Below are 12203 nucleotides of genomic sequence, written 5' to 3'. Positions count from 1 at the left end.
AACGTTTTTAAGGTTCTTGATGTACACAGATTATTTCCAAAAAGTTTGAACTGATCTGTGTTCTATTGGCAGTTTATATGTGAGACCACTGCCTTTACTGAGTAAACTCAAGCTACTGTTAATATTCTAAACTCATGTGTTTTGTAGGCTTGAATTTACATGATTTGGGAGGCCAAGGAATCACAGAGATAAAGTATTATATAACTTGAGTATTATATAACATTGCATTCCTTACATACGTACCCAACCCTCAAGCTCTTGACTGCCTTTTGGCAGACTTCAATTTTCTTCTCCTTGATGTTTATTCAAAAGTCACTAAAGACAGCTCTGGTTCTGTTGAATGAAATAGTGGGTCTCTCCAGAACAATATTTTTCCAAGTCTTTGCCAGTCTGTCTTAAGTTTTCTCTTCCCTTATTCTAAGAGCTGGAATTTCCAATAAATGTCTCTCCTAGAAAGAGCCTGCTCCTTGGGTGTCTTAGTTCATCTGTGATTTTACATATGGAGGTGGCCTTCGAGGAAAGGCATCTATATCCCTCCTTTATTCTCACTGTAGCTGCTTAGCCACCAGCCCATTTGTGTAGCTGTCTGTATACAATTGGCCCAGCAAAGCCTCATTTGCTTGTCTGAGGGGAAATGCCTGCTTAGCTAAGTTTCACATGTGATAGTACCCATTCTAATTTATGCACCTCAAAATGATTCTCTAAAACTAATTCTCCAAACCCAGGGCTTATTCAGACTTTTCTCACACTCTAGCTGCATCTCTGCACCACCACTACCAAAGTTTCATCCTGGGGCGACCCTACAGGACAGAATAGAACTGCCTCATAGAGATTCCAAGGATGGATTCAAACCGCCGACCTTTTGGTTAGCAGCCGCAGCTCTTAACTACTACGCCACCAGCGTCTCCCTACCAGGAGCAGGGTGCAGGGTATAGAAACTGCTGATTTTGGCCCACCAGGAGCACCGGCTGTCATGGCGCCAGGAGGAACATTCCCTGAAGAAAATAGAAAAGTGAAAACCCAGGCTGTGTTTTGCACAGGCAGCAGCCCTCCAATTAAGCCCAAGTCTTGGCAGCTGCTTCTCTCCTAAGGGAATGACCTGGTCACACCGGGAGGAGACACCCAGGCCAGGACCTCTGGAACCAGTCTCCAAGAGCTTCACTCACAGTATGTTCTTTCTATTAGGGGATAAATCCCTAACTCCTTACCCTATCTGTCTAACCCAAACGCAGAGAAAAGTGCCACTGCTGAAACACTCTCCAGGAATCAACTCCTTCCCCAGGGCTCTTTGCAACTGATTTGGGAGTTTCAGTTCCCCTGGAAAAAAACACAGACTATGAATAGACTTAATTTCTATTCCCTGCACTGTGAGTAGAACAAAGGCTTATAGGAAGAGCCTTCAGGGGCGGGCCATCCAGTGGCCTTCCCCTACCCCCAGAGTAGGAAGGCAGTCTGAGTAATCAGATGGTACCATCTCTAAAGCAGTCTTCTTAATGCTGAAAAACAAGAAACTCTTACTAGACACCAGGGAGTGGCTATAATACACTAAGTAATTTCAAACGAGAGTGGTAAGAAAGATAGGCTGAAGGCCAAGTGCTGGCTGAATCCCCGGCCCTGGGAGCTCCAGCCTGGCTCTCTCCCAGGGCAGGGGGCAGACCTGGGCTTCCCCAGGCCTCAAGGCAGGCTCAACAGCCCAAGCCCTGCATCTGTACCTGGGACAGAGCGTCTCCTCCCTCCTCCTCCAGAGCACCCAAACACACAAGGTGAATCAACTTTTCCTAGCGATTCTTATTTTGAAAGCCCTACAGGAAAAGAAAATTAAAAAAAAAAAAAAAAAGCACATCATGGGTATTTCTTTTAGGCCATTTTCTGCCAGGTCTTCACTCAAGCTTGTTTGTTGTTGGTGTTTGGAACTCCCTCAGCAAGAGATGAGATCTGGAGGCCTCTCCCCTGCAAATCCTCGGGGATTTGGTTGTCCTTGATAAGGCAGGGCTCACCAGATGGCCTTTACAGCTGAAGAACTCCACCATACCAAACCAGACCAGAAAATAGACTTTAATTTTACAGCTACAAATGTTGCCTTAAATTCACAACAGTTAAGAAAAATATATACAAAATTCAGGGTGAAAGGAAAAGTAAAAAACAATTCACCGTTGAGGGTGTTGTATGCAAGTCAGCCCAGGAATCCGACTTTCTGTCTCTTGGGCCCCAGGCTTTCTTCCTTGTGCAGGACACTCTGCAGGGAGGCGTGCAGCACCTTGCCCACTCGCTTGCCAGTCTGCAGGACAAAGGACAGGGGAGAGCATGCACCCGAGGTGAGGCACACCCACTGTAGCCAGGACCATCTCCCCTTTCTGCCAGCTAGCCCTCCAATGTTTACACATTCCACCCGCCTTTGAAGTCTTTATATGATTAAAACAAATTAAAACAGAAACAAACCCCAAACCCTAACATAATGGTTGCATTGTGGAAAAAACCTCCATCCTATGAAAAAGACACTGACCCCTAGGCAGAAAGCAGCAAAGCAAAGGCTGCCTCAGCCATCAGCCATTAGCCCACACAAGCAGCAAAGTTGCCCACCAAATCCACACTTGGGTTATCACCTAGTCATGCTGTACTGCAGCGAGGCAGAGGGAGCCCACAGAGAATCCAGAATCCGCATGATGAAGGAACAGAGGATGGCCAGGACACATTTAACAAGCAGTTTCTAACTCACTTCCCACTAAGCCTATAATAGAAGTGCTCAGATATGACCAAAGTCAATGCCTGTGTGCGGTCCTTGGTGTTATTCCCATGCAAAGAGGGGCTAAGGGAATTCAGACAGGTCAAGAGGCCAGGCAACCCACCAATTAAGTAGCCAGCCTGTACACAACAGACCTAAAGGGGCCCCTCAAAAACCTTCCAATATATGCAAAGCTTTCTCTATGAAACTGTTAATCTCTCACCTCTAGGCTCCTGAATCATTTTAAGAATATAACCAACCAACTATTCCACCAAGTCTTTCATCTTCCCACAGCAGTTCTAATTAACTTTGCCACTGGTTCCATTCTCAACAAAGTTGGGGAGAAAGACATCCAGGCCTAGACCCTACGCCCCAATCCTCCCATGAGCATGGGTTCCCCCTAGAGCAGAGCCTGTGTGCCTTTACCCCTGTCCCTAACTGTGATATGGGACGAGACTCCAAGTAATACTGAAAACTCGTATGAAAAGACTGAATGGAAAGGCTCTGAAATAGAACGTCTTCCAAAATGACTTTGGAAAGGTTATCATAATACAAGAGGAAGAAAAAATGTCAAAGTCCATCAAACAGGGGCAACTGATCATGCACATAGTGAAGGAGAGGAGGGAGGAGGAAAGAGAAGAGGCAGATGGAACACCAGGACTTTGGAGGTCTTTAATACTCCTGAACCTGAACTTGCAGGAAGGAGACTGCAGAGGTTGTGGTAGCAGCCTATGCAACATCCCCTGAGGCTCCTGCTTCCTGTCAGAGGCATTTCCTGAATGCTGAGTCCCGGTGAAAGACCTACAATGAGATAGGGCCATAGGGTTTGCAGGCCTCATCCCCGAGACCCCAGAGAAGAATGAGGGTCAGCTCACCGGACAGAGCTCTGGTTCCCTGGCCATGGAGGTGAAGGTGAAAATAGCACTGTAGCTGCCAGTGGGGGCCTGGAACACAGTCTGGCCTGAATTCCAGCTCCAGCATTTATGAGCTCTGAGACCCATGAGCAAGTTACTTTTCCTCTCAGGGCCTCATTTCCTCATCTGTAAAACTAAGGATAATAACAATAGTTGCCTCAAAGGATTGTTGAGAATTAAATGAGATAATATGTCCAAACTACCTAAACAGAGTCTGGCACACAGTAAGACTATAGTAAGTGCACAATAAATTTTAGCTATTGTTTGTATGTTGTTTAAACACTGGAATTCTTGTAAAATTCCCTTTCAGGGGAGTTCCTTCTAAAACAAAGTTTGAGAGCCACTGGTATAGGGGGGCCTTTGGCAGACATTATGAAGCATTTTAAGTCCTTTTGTTTAAAAATAATTAACCCACCAACCACGAAGGACACCCCCTGCCATGCACAGCTGTGGACCCTGAACTCAGGGTGCCTAAGGGAGCAGAGAACAGGAGCTAATCATTACCAAGCACTCACGATGTCTCAGACTCTCTGCCCCGTGCTTCACACCTCCACCCTTGCCAAACTGTGATAACACTCAGTGGCAGGTACTGTTCTACCGTTATCCCCCTGTTGTGGGTGAGGGAACTGTGGCAGAGACGTTTAGTGACACAACAGCCCACAGTCAGGATCTGCAGCCTGGGCAGTATTTCTTCACAGGCCATTCTCTGGTCCTCAGCACTATACACACTGCCCATTTTGTTTTTTTAAATAAGATGATAGAGACAGAAAATAGACATAGAGTGCTTGGATTCTTCTATGGAAAGTCATCGTCTCTACAGATGAAGGAAACGGTAGATAGTGGCCTTGCTTGCTATTAAATAATGATCTCTGGGTGTGTGTTGTGATATAATGATTACATAAAACACACACACAAAAGCAGCTCCAGCTAGCTCTTTTCCTGGCAATTCAGTCAGTGAGTCAGCCACTTGGTCCCCAAAGACTCCTACAAAGTCGAGGTGGACACTGGGGAAGGCCTGGGAAGACAGAGGTGAGCAGGACGTGGTCCCTCTGGTCTCACCCTCCAGGGTTTCCGGGCCAGTGAGGGAGACAGACACAGTGACCATTCAGTACAGAGCGGCTGAATAGGTGCCCTAATGGCACTGCCAGACGGGCTGAGGGGACCCTAGGGGAGCAACCCATGCCCCCTGCGGCAGTCGGAAGGATATTCCCCCATTCCTATTTGTTTCAATTTATACACCTCAGGTCTGTGAAGAGTGGGGGAGACGCCATCCCTCAGGCCCCTGGTTCCACCAGTACTCACTCCCTTCAAGGAGGAGGTAGCTGTCAGTCAGGAATTCAATTCCCCCATCAAATCACAAAGGCTTGGAACTTTTAACTTACACTTGACTATCCAATTCTAACACTCTAATTCAGAAATGTGAAACCTGGGATCAGAGAGGGGAAGGAACTTGCTGAGGATGAGGTTCCCCGCCCCCCAGTGCAGAGCACCCCACCCCACCACCCTTGGCTAGATCTGCAGCCCTGGCTCACGCCAGCCATTCACCAAGCTCCAAGTCTGGGGTCAGGATGTGACTTGCCTCAGAACTACAGCCTCACCTCCATCATCTCGAAGATGCTCTCTGGGTCCAGGCTGCCCTTCCCCACTTTCCTCATGCACGTCACGACCCCCATGCTGGTCACGGATACCAGCAAGCTAGCCAAGGAGCAGGCCTCCTCCTGAAGAGTGGCATCCACCACGTGCCGATAGCCAATCTGCAGAGTCAAGGCAGCACAGCACACATGTGGGTAACACAGATCCAGGTCACGCTATACCACCTAAGGGTGGGAACACCTATAGCGGGCAAAGGGCCTGCATCGCCCGTGCAAGATCTTATGTTAGAGTCTGGTCACACATAAGACTTCTGAAGGGGTGCTCAGCAATCCTAGTGCCACGGTGTGAGCAGTGTAACAGCAACACAAAATGGGGGGGGGTGGCCAGAACTGTAACTCAAGAGACCATTCAAGTCAGGGGCTGCTATTATAGATTGAATTGTGTCCCCCAAAACATGTGTGGAATTCCAGCCCCTATACTTGTGTTGGCACAGTAGTTAAGAGCTCAGCTGCTAACCAAAAGGCTGGCAGTTTGAATCCACTAGCCGCTCCTTGGAAACCCTAGGCGGCAGTTCTACTCTGTCCTATAGGGTCACTATGAGCTGGAATCAACCCAATGGCAATGGGTTTTGGTATGCTTGTGGCCGTAACCCAGTTTAGAAATAAAGTTTTCTTTGTTACGTCAATGAGGCCGTATCAGTGTAGGGTGAGTCCTATACCTAATCACTCCTGAGTTATAAAAAGAGCAGATTAGGCACAGAGACACATACAAACTGGGGAAGACACATGCCATGTGAAGATGGCCAAGGAACCAAAGAACTCCCAAAACTACCAGCAATGAAAGAATCAACATGGCCAAGACCCTGCTTTGGAATTTTAGCCTCCAGAACTATGAGAAAACACATTTCTGTTCTTTAAAACCACCCACTTGTGGTACTTGTGGTATGGAAGCCCTAGGCAAATAAGGCAGACCGCCAAGGCTTGTCACAGAGGGGCAGAGTGAGAAATGCATGCGAGAGACTCCATGGATGTTTCACTGATGACAAGGGTGAGTCTAGAGGGTCTACGCTCAGGGACTGCTCAAGAAGGAGTCAGGTACAGGTACTGCTGGTCAGTCCCTGTGTGCTTGTCTGAAACCTTCACCATATGCGGCAGCTTCAGGACGTGATTTAGGTGCAATGAAACCTGGCACGGTCAACGTTACACAATGAATTCTGTGTGGAATTAGTGACAATCCCACCCCATACAGGACTGTCTACACAGCCTCGGGCAGTGCTAGCTAGTTACACATCAGCAAGCCAGCTGGCTGGCCAACGGGCCTCTGTGTTAACATAAAAACCACATTTAACATATTAGACACCCAGGACCTGCTCCAACCCCCTCATTTCATAGATGTGGACATTGAGGCCCACATTGGGGATGGTGTTAACTCTCAAGGCAGGAAGCCTGCTGGAGGCAGAGCTGGTGATAGGACGGAGACCTTACTACTCAACCACCCTAGACTCCACAGAGTTGAGAGAATTACAGGAACAATGCATACAATGTGCTTCAGTGAAGCGCCTGGCATGTAGAAGGAGTTTAACAAATTCTAGCTATTATTGCTCTGAACTCACTCCTATGTTCCTGTGCTTCCATCAAATCTTCCAGTTAAAAAGAAAAGGAGTTGCTTATGGTAGTAGTTTCTCATACGATAAAATTATTGGATTTGGGTTAAAATCACTTGTATATGAAATTATAACTTCCCAATGTATTAAGTAACCTCAACAGGTTGGGGATGGGGGGAGGCCTACACCTATAGAGGAAACATAACCAATTACATACAAACTTATACCTTGCACAGAGTGACAATGCAGGGGACATTGTCCACACTCAGCCGGATGCAGTCATATGGGTCATCAAAAAGCTCAATGTCCTTTGACCCCTCTTCATCCTCCAGGACGCGAACCTTTGGTATCCTAGAAACAAGAAAAATTTAAATTCCCACTTACTGGGAGGAAGAAAGATAACTTCTTTTTCTTAAGAATAGGAATAGGAGTTGGAATTCCTGTGTCTCAGAAGAGAAAGTCATGCTGTGCTGGTATTTTATCATCCTCGTCTCCATCATCTCTGTCAAAAGTGCACCAGTGACATTGCAGTGAGGAAAAAAATGATTCTGGGCCAATCAAATATCCAGATGGAAACAAATTAATCTCAATCCCTACCTCACACCATACACAAAGTCCATGCCAATGGGCTGCAGATATAAAGGTGAAAAATAAAACAAAGCTTTTTGTGACCTTCGAGTAGACAAAGATTTCTTGAACATGACAGAAAAAGTGTTTACTGTAATGAATAAACAAAACAAAAAACCAGTAGATTGAATTGTATTAAGATTATAGACTTCTGTTTGCCAAAAGACATCATTTAGAAACTAAAAAGAATACCCAGAGTGGGAGAAAATATTTGCAAATATATATAGCTGACAGACTACATAAATAACTCCTGCTAAAATAAGAAAAAGATAGATCACCCAATAGAAAAATGGGCAAAAGACTTGACAGGGACGACTTCCTGTAAGAGGCTATCCAGGGACCCAATAAACACACAAAAACGTGCTCAGCCTAAACATTCATCAGGGAAATGCAAATTAAAACTACAATGTAATACCAAGACACACTCAACAGAATGGGTAATATTAAAAAGAAAAAAAAAAATACAAGGGTTGAAAAAGATGTGAGGCAACTCAAACCTCTCATACATTGCTGGTGGAATGTTGTTAGGTGCTGTTGAGTCAAGTTTTGATTCATGACGACTCAATGTGACAGAGCGGAACTGCCCCATATGGCTTTCTAGGCTGTAATCTTCACAGAAGCAGATCACCAGATGATTTCGCCTGCGGAGTTGCTGGGTGGGTTCGAACCGCCAACCTTTTGGTTAGCAGCCACATACATAACTGCTGCACCACCAGGGCTCCCTGCTGGTGGGAATACCACTTTGGAAAATTGGTTTTGCAGTATCTACTAAAACGAAATAAGGCCATACTGTACGATCCAGAACTTCTACTCCCATCCAACAGGAAAGGATAAATATGTGCACCAAAAGACACGTATAAAAACGATTATATCCAGCACTATTTGCAATAGCCCTGAACTGGGAACTACCCAGATGTCCATCAAGAGTAAAATAAATAAATAAACTGCAGCATACTCACACAACAGAATGTCATACATCAAAAAGCAAACTGACTACAGGTACCAATACAGATGTCTCAGAACATAATGTTCAGCGAATGAGGCAGACAAAAGAGAACATACTGTATGATTCTGTTTGTATCAAGTGTACAACTTATCCTTTGGGTCAGAAGTTAGGACAGCAGTTCTCCTCTGTGGGAGTAGCGACTGCATGGGGAACAGGAGAGGGGAGGTTCTGGCATGCTGGAAAATACAGTTAACCCATAAAGTCAATTCACTTCAGCCTAGGATGGAGGAACCAGGAAGGAAGACATGGTACATCCAGATACTGTAATGGAAACAGTGCTGGTGCCTTTCCCAGTTTCTGTAACAAAAGTCCCCTATGATTCAGCCCTGCTGGCTGTCCCCATACAAAGCAGCATCCAGAGAAGAGCTTCATCCAGAGAATGTCAACAAGAGCCAAAGAATCCTGCTAGGATCTGCCCTGGCTAGATCCTCCACATCAGGAGCCTTTTAGGTGTAAGTACTGAGTATCTCATTCGCTCACCTCCCAAACCAGCAAATATCCTGTTTGAACAAGTCAGGTAGCCAGTTTGACATGCTGGATATGTTGGTATGTTAAAAAATACACACACACAAACACACACATTGTGTCCCCAATTTCCCAGCCCTCTTCCCAGAATATGGCTGGGCAGGAGGATCAGAGAATACCCTCAGATGGCCTCTACAGGACCCTGACTGTGCAAAATGTCCCTCTAAGTACCAGGGGACCCAATGCCTCACACTGGGTCCTTGCTGCCTGCAGAGAGTTCTTGATCTGGGAGTAAGGTTTATGGCTGTGCCCATGACAGGTGTTCTCCTCAACCTGAGCAGCTGTCTTACCATCCTGATGTACGGAGTTTGCTCAACACCTCCTCCACAGTCGAAAAGCCTTGTCTGGTTTCCAATCTCTCTTCCTGTCCTGGTGTCCATGGAAACCAGCTGGCAGGCGGAGACTCATTTCTGAGGCTCAAGGTACGACAGATGGCAACTTCCTCTCCTGGTCCAACTGAGGCCAAGCAGAGGCTGCTGCTGCTGGGGCCTGACACACAAACTCTAACAGGCCAGCCCCCATAGTGGCCATGAGCACCAAGCCCACACTCCAACTAGTCTCAGCCAGGTGTGGGGGACTCTACAACCTTCATTCCTGGCAAATACTTCATCCTGCTATTTTCTGCCCTAAATTTATTTAGTTTTGTTTCTGTTTGTTTTAAATTATACAGGTAGCCTAAATTCACCACAGCAAAATTCTAAAATATAGATAAATGTTCAATCACCCAATAACATAAGCACTGAGACATAAGCACAACAGCCATTTTGGGGTATACATTTTTCCAGACATCAAATATAAGAATTAACAAAAGCAAAACACAACAAACCAACAAAAACAAGATGAAAGGACTTCATCTAGTGGATGGTTTTCCATATCAATAAACCCCTAACTATGTGATTTCAATCGTCTATATTGGGACATTCGGGTTGTTTCCAATTTCTCATTACAAAAAAGCCATGATGAACATCCTAGAATCAATGTCTTGGCTCACTTGTCCAATTATTTCCTTAGGATATATCCCTAGACGTTCCTAATCCTCATTTTCTAATACCCTAGGGTCCCCCACTATCTTAACATAAGCTCTCTCATGGAGTGATCACTCCCACCCACAGATTTATTTTGAAATGCTCCAAACTCTCCTGGAAGTACTTGGTGCATAGAAGGGAGAAAGGCTATAAATCAAACAGAGGAAATGGTAACTCCAAAAAGGCTTGGCCATGTGCCAAGTCCATCTGGGAAGCTGAATCACACCGACACAGCCATTTCCTGCTCTTAACTAAACCAAAGAGAAGGCTGCTACCTTGCTTTTCAACCACTCATCTGTGCAATGAAGAAATATGTGAGACCAGAAGAACTAGATGGTACCCGGCTACCACTACTGACCACTCTGCTACAGACCACAATAGTAGGTCGTGGACAGAGTGGGAGAGAAACATAGAACAAAATTCAGACTCATAAATAAGACCAGACTTACTGGTCTGACAGAGACTGGTGGAGCCCCTGAGACTACGGCTCTCAAACACCCTTCAAACTTGGAACTGAAATCACTCCCAGAGATATAACAGGCAGGCCTATAAAATGGACAATAACACCAGTGAGGAACTTATACCTCGGAACAATCAACTGGACGAGACCTAAAGGGCAGCATTTGCCCAAAAGCAAAGTTCAGAAGGACTGTAGGGGCAGGAAAGCTGGGCAAGTGGACCCGGAGAACCTAGGGAGGAAGGTGGAGAAGAGTGCCGACACATTCAGAGCTTGCAACCACTGTCATGAAACGAGCTGGGTGTAAAGTGTTGAATGGGAAGCTCATTTGCTCTGTAAACCTTCACCTATACAACAGTAAGACATTTAAAACAAAACAAAGACATAGTATGTGAGCACTTAACTATGCATCAGGCACTGTTCTTGGTACTGGGGAGACAGCAGAGCACTAAACAGGCAAAAACTCCCGCCCCACGGAGATCCAGCCAGGCACAGTATGCAGTCGCCCATAGTTGATTTCTACTTTTTGCTTCTCTGTAGTTGTCTAATACTTTTCAACATGATACATAATCACTTATGAAAATAAACCCAAACCCGTTGCTGCTGAGTCGATTCTAGCGCATAGCGACGCTACAGGACAGAGTAGCGCTGCCCTGTGGGATTTCCAGGGCTGTATGTGATCTTACGGAAGCAGACTGCCACATCCTTCTCCCATGGAGCGGCTGACGGGTTCAAACCACTGCCCTTTCAGCTGGCAGCTGGGTGTTTAACCACTGTGCCACCAGAACTCCTTCTTATGAAAATAAGAATACACAAAATAAGTACAAAAATAAATACTTCCTAGTTTCAACTTATGAAATCTCTCTTTTCTGGAGCCTAACATCAGATACCACCATTTTCTAGTACTAAACCCTCTAACTATCTTTACCTACTGAGCTGCAATAGAAATCTCCCCAGGTCTGCTCAGGTCCTCGTTAGGCTATGGGCCTGCTTCCAGGAAGACTGACCTTGTATTGAAGAGGGCGGCCTTTACAGCAATGGAGATGGCATCGAACAAGTTCCCTCCACATTCCAGCAGCTGAGGAAGAGAGGGTGGTGGGGGGAGGTGAACACAGACATTATTTACTACTTGAAGTACTGTCCACGTCCAAGGGGAGAGATTCCAAAGCCATGCTGACTGAGTGTGTTTATACAATAAAGGCAGGGTGGTAAGCAGTGCTGATCAAAATTGTTTATAAAATAAAGGCAGGGCAGGGCGGCTGCTCTCTCGGCTAGTCCCACAATGAACACATCTCACAGACGCTCACAGGACATTCACCCAAACCACAGAACCTTTTCCTGGCTGTGTTTCATGGGCAGTGCCATGAGAGGGCACAGTTGGCTCCTGCTGTGGGGCTGCCACTCAGCCTCTGCTTGAAGAGATCTCCATTCACAGGCCCTCCAGCCAGTTGGCTCTGCGTTGACGGAGGCTTGGTCACCTTTACTTTGCCCCAGATACCTCCTCATTGCTTTGCAAGTGTTACTGCAGCTTCTGCTACCATACTGCCTCGACTCCAAGGAAGTAAAACATGGCAGCCATGGATACTGCTGCTGCTACCACGTCCACAGTTATTAGTGTTACTTAGGACACTACACTTTCGACATTCATTTAATTAATTATAATAAAAACTAAGACATCTCATTCAAGTTTTTGCCCGTAAGCCAAAGTGTTGACCGTAATTAGGTGTGCTC

At 46.0% G+C, this 12203-nt stretch overlaps 1 protein-coding gene across 1 annotated transcript in view; it reads right to left on the bottom strand.

The window, feature by feature from the left end:
- Positions 1-2041: 2041 nt before the first annotated feature.
- Positions 2042-12203, bottom strand: part of EXOSC7 (exosome component 7) — a 43237-nt gene continuing 33075 nt past the window's right edge. The window contains exons 5-8 of the mRNA XM_049862448.1: positions 11480-11550; positions 7060-7183; positions 5235-5390; positions 2042-2278 (exon numbers count right to left, since the gene is read on the bottom strand). Of these exons, the coding sequence (XP_049718405.1) occupies positions 2174-2278; positions 5235-5390; positions 7060-7183; positions 11480-11550 (456 nt within the window). The 3' untranslated portion in view covers positions 2042-2173. The remainder of the gene's footprint in view (positions 2279-5234; positions 5391-7059; positions 7184-11479; positions 11551-12203) is intronic.

The sequence above is a fragment of the Elephas maximus genome, chromosome 20 (assembly GCF_024166365.1).
Source record: "Elephas maximus indicus isolate mEleMax1 chromosome 20, mEleMax1 primary haplotype, whole genome shotgun sequence".
Taxonomy (NCBI): domain Eukaryota; kingdom Metazoa; phylum Chordata; class Mammalia; order Proboscidea; family Elephantidae; genus Elephas; species Elephas maximus.
Note: the sequence above shows the minus strand (reverse complement) of the source record. Positions and strands in the feature narration are given on the sequence as shown.